Source organism: Neophocaena asiaeorientalis, unplaced genomic scaffold (genome assembly GCF_003031525.2).
Source record: "Neophocaena asiaeorientalis asiaeorientalis breed wild unplaced genomic scaffold, Neophocaena_asiaeorientalis_V1.1 scaffold46, whole genome shotgun sequence".
Classification (NCBI taxonomy): domain Eukaryota; kingdom Metazoa; phylum Chordata; class Mammalia; order Artiodactyla; family Phocoenidae; genus Neophocaena; species Neophocaena asiaeorientalis.
This window is the reverse complement of record NW_020175393.1, coordinates 12,884,272-12,902,042: the sequence shown is the minus strand read 5'-3', so window position 1 is coordinate 12,902,042 and position 17,771 is coordinate 12,884,272. Positions and strand designations below refer to the sequence as shown.

Below are 17,771 nucleotides of genomic sequence, written 5' to 3'. Positions count from 1 at the left end.
AAAAAAAAAAAAAAAAAAAGAGAGAGAGAGAGAGACTTCTGTTAGGTTTTAGTGCCCCGAAGACCATTTTGTCCTTCCTGAGAAAATGGATGCTTCCTCTTTTCTGATAATAAGAAAAATGTATCTGACTAGCTTCCTCTTTTCATTGCTAGGAAGCTCTGTCCCTAGAGTTACATTTTAAATTTACAAAACACTGTAACTACCTCATAGGTTTTTATTTACATTCTTTTTCTTAGTTGACTCCCTACTCTTTTTTTATTTTATTGGAGTAAAATTGCTTTACAATGTTGTGTTAGTTTCTGTTATACAATCAAGTGAATCAGCTATATGTATACCTATATCCCCTCCCTTTTGGACTTCTCTCTCCCCCCACCATCCCACCCATCTAGGTCGTCACAGAGCACCAAGCTGAGCTCCCTGTGCTGTACAGCAGGTTCCCACTAGCTATCTATTTTACATATGGTAGCGTATTTATGTCAAACCTAATCTCCCAGTTCATCCCACCCTCCCCCCGGACCATGTCCACATGTCTGTTCTCTATGTCTACGTCACTATTCCTGTGACTCTCCACTCTTATAGTTTCCCCTTTTTATAGTTCATGTACATACATATAGTTTATGTAAAGAACGTTTATGTTTCTTTATTTCTATTCTAATGTAATTTTATGCATTAATATTGTAAGCCGCCTCAAATCATTTGTAAGTTATAGAGTGGCTTAAAGTGTCAACTACCTCAAGTCATTGGTAAATGTGGAGTGTCAGCTTTCAAATCAGATGACTCCTTAGAAAGAAACTTATGAAAGAAGTTAGTAAGGTTTAGCACAAGGTTTTCTAAGGACAAAGAATATACCGAAAGCATTTGACCCGGGCGTGGACGCCGTTGCTCTCTTTTGCGCACCCCCATTACATAGTATTCCACCCAAAAGTCCAAGGTGCCTTTGTCTGGGAAAGTAGCAGGTTGATTCTTCAGGCTTGAGTGAGAAAGTGGGAAAAGGAAAAATGATATCTACCTCTCCCCATACCTCCACTGGAACGACCTACCTCTCCCCAGCTGAAATTTATGCATGAAAGGCTACATTCCTTCTGCTTTATGGGCTATGGCCCTGGGTGTCCAGAGGCTGGATGTGAAAGCTTGACAGAGTGGCATCGTGTGACACGTGAATCTAGGACAGAAGTATCCTGCATTCCCCTAGAGCATTTTTCTCCCATTTTCCTTCTGTGATTTCTGTGTGCTGGGAGAATCATTAGGTCTTGGGCTCTGAGCTCTTTCCTGTTACCAGGCCTGTTAGGGAATTAAGTGGGAGGGAGAGTCAACATAAAGGTATTTCTCTCTTCCTTCTTGAAGGGGGTGTGTCTGGGCTTGTCTGCCTACTGGGCAGCAACGTTGCTGCAGGAGTTGCTGGTGAATCAGTGGCCTGTACACCTGCCAGCGAGCCCCTGTGGCTCAGATATTACGATGATCTTTCCCAACAGAACAAGAAGTGATTGAGCCACGGTTACACCAGAGGAAGGGCTCCCTGGGGCTGTGATGTGAAGAGAGGAATCACAGGTAAGCCTCAAAGCTGTGATTTGATTCCTTAGAATGTGTCTTACTATCATCCTTATTACCTGTTAATCTGAGATGATTTTTCCCCTCCGCATGGGGAAAACTCTGATTTCAATAACCCATTTCCTAAAGAAGGGTAACTAAAGGAACAGAGAGTGGAAAAAACAATGAGCAGATACGACAGAGTTCAGCTTCTCGGTAATTATATAAATCGAGATGTTTGGTGAGTCTCAGACTAGAGGTTTGCTGACTCAAAGCACAGCCTTCTCTCTGTCGATTGCAGCACGGTAACCCCTATTCTTAGGGGTGTGCCTGGGAAATGGATTGACTGGAATAAAGAAGGCTTGGCCAAGGGTAATTGTTAAAAACGTCAATCTCGCGGCTTCCATGAATTAGTCATAGATTTCCCCTAGCCATCTCTTGAAATAAAAATATTCTTGATAAGATCAAGTTTATTTTCACTTTAAGATGAATTAGTTTAAGCTTTGACCTAATTGGTATATTTCCAGGAAGTGCTTCCCAATTTAACTCCTTCCCTAGACTCTAAAAAATCCACAAACTGACCTTTTTAATCCTTTCCTCTGCTCCCTCCCCAAATAAATATAAAGTGATACACTATATTTTCTGACAGTCCTTGAAAATTAGTCATTTTTCTTTTCCCTTTTCTTCTTTTTCATGAAGAATTAATTTATGCAAACCTGATATTCTATGTAATCCATCCAGGCCAGATACTAAATAATGAGAAGTTACCAAAGGATGTATAGGAAGAAGGTCAGGGTGGAGAAATGTGGAAAAATGATGACTTTGGCATTTCCATGGAGAAATCCATTAAACTAAACCTGATAATAACACACATAGGCTGGAAATTACAGAGACAAGAGAAGAAACAAAAATAGATAAAAGTACATTCTATGATTTATCAGAGTATTAATTAGCACAAGCCTTTTGTTATGTTCTTAATAAAACCACTATTAATTATTCAACCATAACCCAAATTTAAAAGGATTGTATATTATGTAGCCACATATAGTACTTTATCCAACCATTAACAAGGAACATAATCTTGAGCAAATTATTTAGCTTTCCTTATTCTGGTCACTTGATTTGCAAAATGATAGCCATGAACATGAAGTGTTAAAATGAGAGCCTGGGGCTTCCCTGGTGGCGCAGTGGTTGAGAGTCCGCCTGTCGATGCAGGGGACACGGGTTCGTGCCCCGGTCCGGGAAGATCCCACATGCCGCGGAGCAGCTGGGCCCGTGAGCCATGGCCACTGAGCCTGCACGTCCAGAGCCTGTGCTCCGCAACAGGAGAGGCCACAGCAGTGAGAGGCCCGTATACCGCAAAAAAAAAAAAAAAAAAAAAAAAAAAAAGATGTGAGAGGCCCGTATACCACCAAAAAAAAAAAAAAAAAAAAAAAAAAAAGAGAGCCTGTCTGTGTTGAGTCTTAGAAACTTGACTTTCAAACACTCCTATTCTGTGCATGACCACAAGTTGATGGAAATTGTTGCCGACAGGCCTCAAAGGTACATGTGTCTTGCTTCTCTAAAAAGACAGTGTATTTCTTTATTCCTTTTTAAAAGCAAGGACAGGGTTCCCATCACAGGGTTTACCTTTTGTGGTGCTGAGGGTTAGGCGAGCACAATACTTTGGCATCCATGTGCCCTCTGGTGTCATTCATTCCACAATTAAAGGGATACAAATATCCTCCTAGAAAAAGTCAATGAACACATTCATTCAAACTAGGGTGTCAGTGACATTTTTTAGCAGCTTGGCTGGGAGCAAGTGTGAACTGGATGAAGCAAGAGGGTACAGGATACGGAAGGACACGAGCAGTGGCAGCAGTGTGTCCCCAGGGTGAACGACCCAGAAAGTAGAGGGATGGCATCCCTAGGACAGTGTCACTGAATTCACAGTTTTGCTTACAGCCGCTCCTTAAGAAACCACGTCCTACCCAATCTAAACGTATGTCTCTGCCACTTTCAAAATGGTCTGCCTTGTTCTCTTTCTAAAGGTCTTTGGCAGGGAATACCCATAGCTACATAGAGTGTGTTTGAGCAGAGATGTGCTCACAGGATGTCAAGGTCTCCGTAGTTCTGGACTGGATACACGGTCTTGATGGCTATGAAAATAATCTTAGAAACCTGGAGGGATGGTGCAAAAGATCTAGAATATCATCCTCTCTCCCATGCCCAGCTGGTTCTAGCCTTGCTGAATTCCACCACTGTAGTAAACTGGTGGGGTGGGGCTTCTTACCCCCCACCCCCCACCCCGGCCCCAGCAAGCCGCGGATAATCTCATCAAGGCTCCAGTTCAACGGCAGATGAAAACCTGGGCTCTGGCATGTTGAGGCCAAAGATCCATAAGAATTAATAAGTGTGAAAGTGCCCTGGCATTTCCTAGAATTATAGTAAATTTCCCATGCACAGTCAGTTAAATGAATAAAATGCAGAGGTGAACAGCCATGAGGTATGCAGCCCTAAAACGTGCAAAATATAGTTAAATCTTGTTGATGAAGGTCATCTGGTCTTCATCGTGTCTCTGGGTCCTCAGTGAGAATGTCAGTCTTTAATCCCCAGAGGCTCACAAACCATGGAAACTCTAGTGTTTTGTTTTGTTTTAAAGAAAGTCTTTTAAACTAAAGACTTTAAGTAAAGTCTTGAAGATAATTTCCTTATCACTTGCTTCTTTCTCATAAGACAAAATTTTTAAAAACCTGATCATAAGAATTCCTTTATTATTAGGGATAAGCAGGCATTTACTCTAAATTTGTGGTGTTAGGACAGCTTTGTCACAACAGAACAGATCCACATCTGCAAAGTTTCGGGTAAAGAGGTTTTGTATTAAGCAGATTATATTTTCCATGATGACTTTTCACACTTGTGTTTGTACGTTAGCCTAATTTTGCTTAAACACATTCCTGTGCTTCATCTCTTAAGAGAATCGGGCTAATTATTTCTAAGAAGAGAACAACGTATTTCTTAGGCATATAACACTCTTCTACATCATCAACCAAGATGCCAATTAAGCAAGTAACTAGCAAAAGAAAAGACACAGACATCATAGAATTTAAAAAATATTTAGGTTAGAATTTTATTATATGACCATGTGCGCCTTTAAAATTGATAAAGAATTTTACAGGTGGTCTTGATAAAGAATGGTTTAGTCAAGAAATGTAGTTAGCATGACTGGTTATTCATTTGGAGGAAAATGAAAGTAAACCCCTATTTTATACCGGAACCTAAAATAACTCCAGAAGGACTGAGAATTTTAAAGTATATAACAAACAAATGAACTAACTCACTGAAAGAAGTGTTAGAAGATAATATAGGAGGATATGTTTACCATCTTTTTATAGAAAAAAAATTCTTAGCATGACCCCAGTTTAAAATCCATAATGGAAAGGATTGACAGAGACATTCATTGATGAATGTCTTAAACTTTTGTGCTGAACAGGACAACGTAAAAAGTTAAAGACCAGAGACAAATGATGAGCACATATTTATAACACGAGTGACAAAGAGCTGATATCCATGCTATGATGAGCTCCTAGAAGCAGTTCTTAAGAAATAGGTGAACATTCCAATAGAAAAACTTTGGACAATGACTTAAATAGTCAAGCCGGAAAAAAATATATATAAATGACCAATAAACATCTGAAAAATGCTTAATTTTATTAATAATCAAAGGCATAAAAATTAAAGCAATTAGATAAATATTTGCCTATCAGTTTGGCAAATATTATAAAGATGTTGGGGCCAGTGTGATGAAACAGGCATTTCTACACCTTACCAGGGACTGTAAATGGGTACAAATTAGGAGGGCCATTTGGCCATGTCTATCAAAACTCAAAATGTAATAACCTGGAATTAAAGATGCACAAGAAGAAGGTTAACAGAAGGAACATTTGAGGCAGATTATAGGAGTCTAAATAACAAATTTGCCATGATAATGTGTTAGATTTTCGTCTGTACATGACGTGAAGCCCAGAAGGTTTTTGAATGTGGATTGGCATGGTATTTGCAGGATAGGTAGAATGCCAGGCCACTGGCTTTATTTCTAGAAAAATCATTTGGGGAATATCATTGGAAAATGTGCTTTTACTTATTAGGAAATTAGGATGAAAACACTTAATATGCTTAGGGAAGCTTAAAGAATGAGTGTTTTTTGGTAGATTTGAAACAATTGAGGTTTAGCAGTGTAAGCACTGAATGAAAAGTCAGATATTGTTTCACTCTTATTTAAAAATAGATCACGCAAGAACAGTTTGTAGCATCTTTAATCTGACCTTTCACCCGTGAAGACCCCACAAAGCCCGTTCTGTAGGTTCTTTCCAGTAGGCCTGGTGAATTGTGTTTTCTCCCTTGAAGAGCCGAGTTTCCTTGGACACTGGTGGCACTCACGTTGTTAGGAGGATAGCTTTGAAACATATATTCTTCTTTTTCCTGAACAAAGAAAGCTTAATGGTCAGGAACTCGGATGGGGATCATGTTAATAATTGTGACTCTATTAAAATCATGGCCTAAGCAACAAAACGAGCTGGGTCCAGAGTCCGAGAGAAATAACAAGTTCCTTGGGGAGAGAAACTTAAGGAAATAGTCAATCCGTTCTTTTTATTTAGAATTTAGGTTTACCCTTCTCATTTTACACAAGTGTAAAACCCAAATAATTCCCACTTAATTGCCCAATAATCAAAGCAATACATATGAAAGTACTTTGTAAATTAGAAAGAATTATCCTATTTCTTCTTATGTAAATATCCCCGCCCTTGAGTGCGGTTCTGGTACATTTTTCAAGCAAAAAGTCCAAGAGGAAGGTCAAATTCTCTGGGCTTTACTGATTGACAGTAAGCAAATTCGAGTGGGGAAGATGGGAAACAATGACCTGGGGATTCCAGGAAGGCTGGGTCCCCAGTTGCTAAGCTGAAGTCTTGGCTGAAGAAAGAGCTTGGCACCTTTTCTAGAATGCCATTAATCATGCTTTAAGGGCTTGGTGGTGACTTGTGTTCTACTGAACCATGAGTGACAGGAGCAAATCCTCAGTTACAGGGGGTTGGAATAGAGCCAACCCTTGAGGCTGGCAGTCAGGCTTTTTACAACAGAATTGAGCTAGACTTGTCTGTGAGTGATAAACTCAACCAGTACACCCAAAGCAGTATTGGGTGATGAGCTAAGAACGATGAGTCATTCTGTATCTCTTCTAAGAAACAAAGCAGAGATAAATGAATTTAAAAAAACCAGAATCCTTGTGAGGAGGGAGCAGACAGCTGAGCTAGGCTGACAGCACCAGCAACAGGAGAAATGCTCTCTAGCTGAAGTTCCAATTCGTGGCAAAGGACAGAAGGCCTCGTCAGAAATGTATCTCAATTTTTGGATGGAAAAGAATCAGATAAGAGGCATGGTCACAAACTGGACTCTGAAGGCAGATCCATTCAGTGAAACATCAGAGAGTTTAAATAGGGAACAGAGATACCCCAGCAACCCAGCAGTTGTTTTCAAAAGTAGGTCTGATCATGGCTCTTGGAGTTTCCCCAAGTGGGTGGCACGAACACCCTGCCTGGGAAATTGGAGGCGCTCAATACACAAGGCTCTCGATACACAAGTGATTGGACAAATCAAAGTTTAGCGGATTGGTAAAGTGTTGCAAGGAAAGGGACAACTTAGCTAAGTAATTCCTTTTGTCCCTTCCAGCCTTACAACTCCGTAGTTCTTAAAAAACCTACCGCTATTCTCAACGGAAGGGCTTAATTCTTATCAGGTTCTCAGCCCATCTCAAAAGATGTTCAGGAATGATAATAAGCCATATGAGGAGGACACAGGAACAGAGTCCAGTAAAAACAGTTTCATCTTTCTAGACTCAGATTTGATGACTGACAGACACTAATGAAAAGAACAATTACATATGCAAATAGAAACTGGGAAATGGGCATATAATAATGGAATCTGAATGTGAACAGATCTGAGCGCACCCTATTTTCTTCCTTACTTTATAGAAAAGGAAACTGAGTCCAGCAAGTTTTCTTTTTAACTTTCACGACTTCTAGCAGATAAGGGACAATGCTGAAGTTAGGGTCTAATTCATCTAGGTCGTTTCCCACTAAGTTTATTCAACGTGAACACGCTAAAAACATACTGCAATATAAAATATGTGTTTAAAACTTTACTGGGAACACATGTTTATACAGACACTCATTGAACTTTTAACTTTTAAATAACTTCATAGTCCTTCCAAAAGAAGTTGGTCTAGCTCATAAAAAGTCCCAAACCACCAAACATTTTTCCATATATGACATTGGTTATCTTTTCTGTCTCCCACCTATATCCCCACCTGTCTTTACCATATCTGCCTACTGAAAGGAATGCAAAGAAACTCTTCTCAAAGGCAAATGGCCCAAGGACTCCTATACAAAGGCAGATCCCAATGAAAATGTGACCAAAAACTTATAAAATAAGACGTAAAATAAAACCGAGATTTTAAAGGTCCTCTGCCTATTAATCAGTTCTATTTGAATCCTGATTTCTTTCAGATCCCAGCTGGAGATCTGTTCTCTGCATTTGTGTGTGTGTGTGTGTGTGTGTGTGTGTGATGCATGTGTGCACATGTGAGTCCAAGGCAGAGAGGAGGGTGACAGTTCTACTGGGAATTCTTCTATTTATAGAGGAAGAAACATAATCCCATACATATTGATGCCAGGAAAACAGCCCAAGAGTTTAACTCTGCCTAAGAATAGAATGTTACTAAAAATGCTGGAAAATGTATGTGAGAGCAGTGCTGGTGAAGCACCACTGTTGATAAGGAGACAGCTGTTGATATAAATAAATGATATTTGGATCCATAAATACATAACTGGAAGATTGAGGAGACAATGGGCGGCCGTCTCCAGAGGCGTAATAGCAAATTCTAATGATTGTTCTCTAAAGACTGAAGGACAGGGATTATCAGGAATGAATTCACTTGAATGAATTCAAGGAAGTGAGGGGAGTCCCACCACGGCCAAGTCTTCCCATGGATGCCAGGGCCTCCCATGGACACCCGGGCCAACACAGCTGTAGGTCAGGCATCGCTGGCCCCCAGCCGCACAGAGAGACGTGTGTTGTAAACAAGCACACACACTCTGATGACAAAAACAGCTTCTCATCTGTGGCAAGGGAACATGGATTCTGAGAATTTTTTTTTAAATAATCAGGACCCTTCCAGTTCAGAAGGGACGTGCTGAAAATACCACGGGGTTTGCCTCTAGTGAAGGCAAAGTCAAGTTGGATTTAAGATTACACCTCAACACACACACACACACACACACACACACACACACACAGTATTTCTTGACCCTCTTTAGAGTCAGATAACTAAGTTACTGTAAAAATGTATTTTTACTACCTCCGAGCTGGGATCCCTCCATTTACACAGTGCTAGCTATCAACCCAGGAGCACCTTTTATTTGATCAGTTAATTTGCCTCAGATTGAAGTCAAATTCTGACACAATCCAACAAGTAACTACAAAAACTGGTGGTGAGATTGAAATGCTAGTCGTACTAATATTAGCAGCTATCAATCATTGAGGCTCACCGCCTGTCAGGCGTTGTTCTGAGTCCTCTATATTCAATTACTCATTCAATTCTCCGAAGAACCTCTGAATTAGATACGACTTTCCCCATCTTATAGACGAGCAAACCGAGGCATAGAAAGCCTAAAAAAATGTCAAAAGGAGTCCAGTTGACAAACGCCAGGACCTGAAGCCTTTGCAGGCTAGCCACAGAGCCTGTTTTGACCCATGCACCTGGAGATAATGATTTTCCTCCTTTTGATTAGTTGTCAAATACGGCCCAGTTAAATTTGAATTTCAGAAAAACAGCTGTAATTCTGGACAATGAATAGTGTCCCAAATATTGTGTGGCACATACTTACACTAAAACATTATTTGTTATTTATCTGAAAGTCAATCTTCCAACCCTACCCCAGAGGGAGCTGAGTGCACCAAGGAAGCAAAGAAAACATTTTGATAAATTTGACGTTTGGTCCCAAATCCCAGAGGAGAATTCAAATCACAGTATTAGCCTCAGGGCAGAACTCTTTTTCCCTCTGCTAGAAGCAGTCTAGAATAACAGCTCTCAAAGCTGTCTGGGGGTCAGCCTCACTCGCGAAGCTTTTTTTTTTGCAGTGTGCGGGCCTCTCACTGTTGTGGCCTCTCCCGTTGCAGAGCACAGGCTCTGGACGCGCAGGCTCAGTGGCCATGGCTCACGGGCCCAGCCGCTCCGCGGCATGTGGGATCTTCCCGGACCGGGGCACGAGCCCGTGTCCCCTGCATCGGCAGGCGGACTCTCAACCACTGCGCCACCAGGGAAGCCCATTTGCGAGGCTTCAATAACGCGCATGGCTGTGCCTGATCTGCATAAGATTTAGTAGGCTTACTGTGGGATAGGGGCACCATTATTTTCAAACGAGCCCCTAAGTGTTTCCTTGTCTCCTTCCCAGCTCCTCCCCCTTTTTCATAGTCCGGCTATTCATGACTGGCCTATAGACCAGTGATTGGGAATCACTGGTCTGAAACCCTGATTATAAGTTCCAGTTGACCATTTCTAGCCAGTCCAAGGAGACAGCCCAGGCTCCACCCTCCAGTGTAGGAAGAAGAGAGAATTAACAGGCTGAGAGGATGAGAGAGTTTCCTCACACGCTTGGAGCTGTCACCCAGGCCTCCTCACGGTGGGTTTGCAGCCTCAGGCCTGAATGCTACATGCGAGAAAGAGATTTTTCAAAGAGAGAGAGATGGAGAGAAAGAGCCATATGAGGCCCAGGCCTCCTGTTTGGAAGCAGGCCCTGGCACAAGAGAGAGGGTAGATCATGTTAAAAATTGTCCCTGGAAGTGGAGGAAAATTGGGAAAGGGGCTGGAAAGAGCACAAGCTCCGTCTGCAATGTGGCTGCACTCCAGGAGGGTACTGGGAAATAAATTTAGCAGGACGTGGCAGTTCACCAATAAACAAACAAACAAATATATAAATAAAAACAAATAGAAAATATCCAAAGGGCACAGAAAAAGAAGTTCTATTTCACAAAACTGTTCAGTTATTTTACATAGATATAAAATTTTCATTATATGTGAGTGTATATATATATATATATACATAATACAGATATATACACATTTTATTATGTGTGTATCTATATCCTCGTGTTATAAAATATGTTCCTTTCTATGGGGTCAAAAATATTTGAAAAACACCACTCCAGAGACAAACATCCCTCACTTTTGGAATGCAGAAAGCACAGACCAGAGCAAATAGGACTCAGAGCAGGTTTTGGGAAGGAAGATGGGGAAGAATGATCTGGAGACTGGACAGCTGCCAAAGAACGTTAAAGCAGTCGATTTTGGGGGAGTCTTGGCAGGCAGGTGGATGGGAGCACGCGAGGACCATTCACTAAGGGGAGAAGGTAAATAAAAAACGGGTATGTGTCTCATGGTTTATTTTTCATGCTGCCCTAGAAAGCCCTAGAAAGAATCTCTGCTGACATGTAGGCCACATCTGTGGGAGTCGTTACCCTGTCTCTAATGCCTTTTCTCTTTTCTAATCAATATTTTTTTAAATTGAAGTATAGTTGACTTACAATGTTGTATTAATTTCTGCTGTACAGCAAAGTGATTCAGTTATATGTATATATACATTCTTTTTAAAAATATTGTTTTCCATTATGGTTTATTCCAGGACATTGAATACAGTCCCCTGTGCTATACAGTAGGACCTTGTTGTTATCTATTCTATATGTAAAAGCTTACATCTGCTAATCTCCACCTCTCACTCCATCCTTTCCCACCTGTTCTCTTTTCTTGTAGGTCAGAGAGCAAAGCCTGAGGCCGCACTGTTGGGATGGCAAGGCGTGTATGAAGCTTAAAGTGCACCCGGGAAGCAAGGTAAGGGCTGGAGAACCAACCCTGGGCTTCTGTGCTGCTGTCCCCAGGCACTTATTCCAATGGTGGGTTATTGAGCTTGGGAATCATAGCTCTTCATCTTTTCCTATGGAGATGTAAAGAGAAAGGGAATTTTATGACCATGACTATGGACTTTTGTCTAAATTATTCTGAGATAACCATGAACTTGAGGACAATTTGTTGCTAACCACATCAACTATGAGGAAGGCCACAGGGAAGTATTCCTTCATGTTCTGTCAATACTGGCCAATAAAACTTTAAAAAAAATTTTTGTTAACAAAACCCCACACAACATACAACGTACCATCTTAGCCGTTTTTAAGTGTAAAGTTCAGCAGTGTTAAATACTTTTACACTGTTGTACCACAGATTTCTAGAACTTTTCCTTTGGGCAAAATGGAAACTCTATACCCACTGAATAACAACTCCCCTCTACCCCCTCCTCCCAGCCCCTGGCAACTGCATTCTTCTGTCTATTTCTATGAGTCTGACTTCTTTAGATCCTCATATAAGTGGAATCATATAGTACTTGCCATTTTGTGATTGGCTTATGTCATTTAACATAACGCCCTTAGGGGTCATCCATGATCATAGCACGGGACGGAATTTTTTTTTCTTTTTAAAGGCTGAGTAATATTCCATGCCCAATAAAATTTTTGGCAATGATGAAAGTGTTCTGTGTCTACACTGCCTAACGGGGTAACCACTAGCCAATGTGGTTATTGAGCACTTGAAATGTGGCTAGTATGGCTGAGAAATTGAGTTTTTCATTCCATTTTATTCTAATTAAAATTAAATTTATTCTAATTAAAATTAGACTGTCACATGTGGCTGGTGGCTACTACATTGGACAGAACAGTTCTAACTCGTGATTTTTTTCATTGCCACCAAATAACCTGTGTGTAAATGATTAAATCTTGTGACCATGACTATGGGCTGAGTTTTGTCTAAGTTATTCTAAGATACCCATGAACTTGAGCACAGTTGGTTGCTGATTACATGAACTATGAACAAGGAAATTTGCTGGATTGGTTCACTATTATTTTTATGCTGAAATACTCAGAGTCTATCTTTATATTAATGGTTCTAGGGTCCTTGGTTATTTGAATGCCTGTCTTTACTGAGATGAAAAGAAAACCTCAGTGAAATATAAAAGGCTGGATGTTAAATGCACCCAACTACAAAGTAAAAGCAAGCCATGATTTTAAGATAGCCTGTGTTGAGTCAAATTTGATCACTTAGATCAAACTTAAACGTAGAAGAGAGTTCTGGAGAAATTTTCTAGTAGGTTTGTAAAGAGGAAAATTCACTAGTTCTGCAGTGGGAGTGGAAGTGATGTTGTCTCTGGTGGAAAAATATAACCATATGCTCAGGGCTTCTGATGAGCCCAGCTAGGCTTTACCCCTGTGTGCATTTAAAAATGTTGGCTTGAATGACTTGTTTTTGTGCCTCAGCCTTGCATGGCGCACACGTCTAGTCACAGACTGTGACTCCAGCTGTTCTTGTCCTGTCCAGAAGCAGGAGGGGCCAGGGGAAGATGAGAGTTCCTACGCCCTGGCTCTTCTCCTTCTTCATGATCACCGAGGGCTGGAATGGCTTCCTGGGGGTGAGTTTGCGTACGTCCCGTTTTCTTCTCTACCACCTCCCCGCTGTCCTTCTGGCACTTTGAGCGTCTGTCACTCTCTAGGCAACTGCGGTGACAAAATTTCATAGACTTGGCATCAAAAGTGCTGGGTTCTTGTCTCAACAATACCAGCATTAGCTGTGTGGCCTTGGATGAGTCACTTCATGTCTTGGAGCTTGGAGGACCTGACTGCAAAAACCGGGATCTTGGACTAAGCCATACTGGAGATGTTTTCTAACTCAGCGCATCCTCTCCTATGGCCTCTTTGATGGAGGAAAAGCATATAGATCGACATTTGCAGTCCTTGTTGGCCTCTTCCCTATCTATACTCACTTTCCTTTTTTTTTCCCAATAACCTTTTTTTAATTGAAATAATAATTTACATATTTTAGTTTAGTTTACATAGTTAATTTACAATGTGTTAGCTTCAGGTATACAGCAAAGTGACTCAGTTATACATATATATATGTATACATATATATATTCTTTTTCAGATTCCTTTCCATTATAGGTTATTATAAGACTTTGAGTATAGTTCCCTGTGCTATACAGTAGGTCCTTGTTGTTTATCTGTTTTATACATAGTAGTGTGTATCTGTTAATCCCAAACTCCTAATTTATCCCTCCCCACCTGCCCCTGTCCCCTCTGGTGACCATAAGTCCGTTCTCTAAGTCTGTGAGTCTGTTTCTGTTTTGTAAGTTCGTTTGTATCATTGTTTTAGATTCCCCGTGTAAGTGATATCATATGATATTTGTCCTTCTCTTTCTGACACACTTCCCTTAGTATGATAATCTCTAGGTCCATCCATGTTGCTGCAAATGGCATTATTTCATTCTTTTATATGCCTGAGTAATATTCCACATCTATGCCACGTCTTCTTTATCCATTCATCTGTCAATGGGCACTTAGCTAGCTTCCATGTCTTGGCTATTGTAAATAGTGCCGCTGTGAACATTGGGGTGTACGTATCTTTTCAGATTGGAGTTTCCTCTGGATGTATGCCCAGGAGTGGGATTGCTGGATCATATGGCAACACTATTTTTAGTTTTTTTAAGGAACCTCCATACTGCTCTCCATAGTGGCTGCACCAGTTTACATTCCCACCAACAGTGTAGGAGGGTTCCTTTCTCTCCACACTCTACTCACTTTCTTGATGCTTTCATCTGGGGTCATGGTTTTAACGTTCTCTGCATGCCAATGACTCCAAAATCTGTGTCTCCTTCTCACACCTGTTCCCCGAATGCCACACTCACCTATCTACTACCTACTTGGTATCTCCAGTTGGGTGCCAATATCCCCTCAACTTAATATGTCCAAAATTAAACTCTCGGTTTTTTCTCACCAAACCTGCTTCTCCTTGCCCATCTCAGCAAGTGGTATCACTGTCTCTCCAGCTGCTTAAGCAGAAAAATTATTATTACGCTTGACACTTCTCATAATCCACGTCTAAACCATTAGATCTTTTTTTCTGGTTTTCTCTTTAAAATATATCCAGAATCCAAACACTTCTCACCAACTCCATGGCTACCATCCTGATCCACACCTTCATCATCTCTCACCTATATTATCTCGGTAGCTCCTGAAACGCTCTCATTACTTCGGTGCTTGTCTGTTCCCAACACGGCCGCAGGATTGAGCCTTCTAAAAAGTGGAGCAGAGCACATCTTTCCTCTGTTCAGAACTCTCCAGCAGGCTCCCATCCCACTCAAGCAAAAGCTAAGCCCTTGCCACAGCCCAGAAGGATCTACAGGACCTGCCTCCCCAGAGATACTCTGACGTCACTTCCTGCCCCGCCCCCCCGACTCCACTTAGCTACTCTGGTCTTCACGTGCCAGGCATATTCTTATCCCAGGGCCTTTGCACCTGTTCCTTCCTCCTCCTGGGAAGTTCTTTCTCAGGGATCCTCACTTTCCTGCTTCCTTCAGGTTTGTGCTCAAAAGGTGCCTCAGCGATGTCCTTTTCTGCCCCCCTCCCCCACCATCCCTGGCTTGCATTTTAGATCCATGATTTCAGTTTATCTGGGAAATCCAACGAGGCCTTATGAAATACAATATGATCAAGGCTTGCTGTAATTCTTCTTTTTTTTCTCTTAACAGAGTGATGATGGCATCAAAACAAAGCAAGAATTCATTTTGAATCAGAAAAAGCCTCTAGGTGAGACTCCCTCAGATAGCATGGTACAGCACACCCTGGAGCCCAGAGAGCAGGGTTCAAATCCCAGGGGTGCTCCTGAGGGGTTTTATGATCTTTGGCACATCATTAAATACCTCAAATGCGTAAAACGGTAATTACAGTAATTCCTTGTGAGGATGAAATAATATAATAAAGGCATAGCATCCTGTCCCATAACCAGCCAGTAGCTGCTCCATACTCGTCCTTTCCCTCTTCACCTTGATCCCAATAATGTAATGAATGGCACAGACTTCAGTCTAGGAATGAGTTGTGGTCTGAAATTTGATTTGCGGGTCTGATGCTTCAAGCATTGTATATATTTCCTCATGGAAACAATGGTACACACAGATGGTGGTTAGGTTCCTGGGTCAGTCCTCAAAAGCCTTTTTACGGTGCCATGAATCTGCCATCCAGCAATGTGCTGATAGGGCCATAGACCTTACCATGCTGTAGCAAGGCTACAATTCTTTGGGAAAATGAAACCAGAGCTTCAACTTGGAATGCCATGGAAAGGTAAAAGCACACGTATACATTGAACTGTTACCAGTGCCATGCACTATTCTAAGTGTGTTAGATGAATTAAATCCTCACAAAGATCCTCTGAGTTAGGTACAATCGCCATCTTTATTTTACAGATAGTGAGACAAGGCCGGTGGGTAGGTGGGGCAGGATTCAACGCCCAGTCAGTCTGGCTCCAGAACCAGAGCCATTCATCTTTCCCCCCTTCCCCACCTATTACCTGCTTGGGCCTCCCCTTAGCTTACATCCCTTGGAGTAATTCCCAAGGCCGGGACAGAGTTTCCGGCCTTAAGGAGATGCGGGGAGGGGTGAGTTAGTGGCAACTACAGCAGGCAGGAGTCTCCTGTAAATGTCCCGGGACATGCTGCAGCTTCTGGATTTCTTTCTGAGAAGCCTAGGGATTGATCCAGCTGCTTTTCTTCCCTATAAATCTCCCAGCTCCCCCAGACCCTTAAGAAATGGGACAGTCTCATAGAAGCTCCCCATCTCACCTGTGCCTGTAGAAAGCATGGTCCCGTCCTGAGAGATCTAAGGGATTCTAAGAGGTTTCACTGCCGATGATCACAAAATGAGACCCAGGAAAAAAGGATGTTCACCTTTTGCCTCTTTTTCTCTGAGGCCCTTGACATTCTTAACCTGGGGTCCACAGAGGACCTTGGGAGGATCTTGAGACCCCATGGAACTTCATACAGAGTTTCATGTGAATGTGCCCAAGTGAATTCTGGGTGCGATTCCTCTTCTCTCCCAGCCCAAAACACCTAACGGTCTCTTCTTAGGGAAACAAAAGGTACTGCTCAGAAACGATAAGGTGGAGGTGAGGGTGCATCAAGGCTCGAGTAAGGTTTGGTTTGGTTTTACTTGTGCATTTCATCTCAGTATCAAACTCAGCTAATAAGTGGAACATTTGTACAGGAGAAGGAAGGGCTCTTTGGAGAGGAAAGAGGGGACTGGGGGTTTTATATCAGAGATACATCCAGGAGACCAGAGCTGGGGGAGGAGGCGGGGAGAGTGACCAGGACTTTCTCACCTCTTCTCCCTTCAGTCTTGACCCCAAAACTTGACTCTGGATGTGACCTGAGAAGTATATAAAGTCAGGAGGGCGATGCTGGGGTGCGTCAGAAAGCACGGAGCAGCTGGCCTGGCTGAAGTCGGAGGAGAGAGGTGTCTTAGGCACCTGTAGACCATCTGATGCTTTGCTCGGGATGTTCATTTTTAGCCCATGTCTGGATGAATGGAAGCGACCAAGCCATGTCCGTGACCCTCAGGCTGAATCTGACAAGTGCTCCGAGGTCACTTGCTCTGCAGTATCTCCCTCCCAGCCTGAGAAAAGAAGCCTTTGACGGTCTCTCTTTCTCTCTAGGTCCAATCCAGGAATACGAGCTGCTGCTTCAGGTAGCCTATCGAGATTCCAAGGAGAAAAGAGACGTGAAGAACTTTCTGAAGCTTTTGGAGCCTTGCCCTGTTTTTGGGCCGGTGAAGATTATCAGAGCAAAGGCCACCACGTGTGAGTCAGTCTCTGGTAACTGGGAGTGGAAATGGGGAAGGTGGTGTGTGAGTCGGGAGAGGTTAGGTTATGCTGGGGAATCAATCATCCCCCCAATATCTGTGGCTGAAAAGCATAAATGCTTGTAAAAGATATCTGGCCAACAGCACTAATGACCACCACAATAGGGTTAGGAGAAGTTAAATGATTTATCTAAAGCAAGGGTTCTCAGAGTGTGGTACCCAGACCGACAGTAGCAGCAGCATCAGGGAACTTAAAAGAAGTGCAGATCCCTGGCTCCATTCCAGACTTACTGAATCATACACTTTGGGATGAGACCCCTCCCAGAAGGTTCTGGCACATGATCAGGTTTGAGAACCATTTATGGCGCACCACTGTGCATATTTTCACAACCGTATGTGGTGACTTTGCCGCATTTTTTTTTTTTTTTTTTTTTTTTTTTTTTTTTTTTTTAAAAGAAAGGTTTTTTTTTAGGGGTTTTTGG

At 42.0% G+C, this 17,771-nt stretch overlaps 1 protein-coding gene across 3 annotated transcripts in view; it reads left to right on the top strand.

The window, feature by feature from the left end:
* The first annotated feature begins 1,213 nt into the window (after nt 1-1,213).
* ADGRF1 (adhesion G protein-coupled receptor F1) overlaps nt 1,214-17,771 on the top strand; it is a 36,722-nt gene continuing 20,164 nt past the window's right edge. Inside the window, exons 1-6 of one of the 3 annotated variants that reach the window (XM_024766364.1) lie at nt 1,214-1,320; nt 1,473-1,548; nt 11,372-11,449; nt 12,983-13,073; nt 15,189-15,246; nt 17,144-17,287. In XM_024766364.1, coding sequence (XP_024622132.1) covers nt 13,005-13,073; nt 15,189-15,246; nt 17,144-17,287 — 271 coding nt within the window. In that variant the 5' untranslated portion in view covers nt 1,214-1,320; nt 1,473-1,548; nt 11,372-11,449; nt 12,983-13,004. Of the gene's footprint in view, nt 1,321-1,404; nt 1,549-11,371; nt 11,450-12,921; nt 13,074-15,188; nt 15,247-17,143; nt 17,288-17,771 lie in introns of those variants that run through there. The other 2 variants (XM_024766361.1, XM_024766363.1) reach the window with 2 other exon arrangements.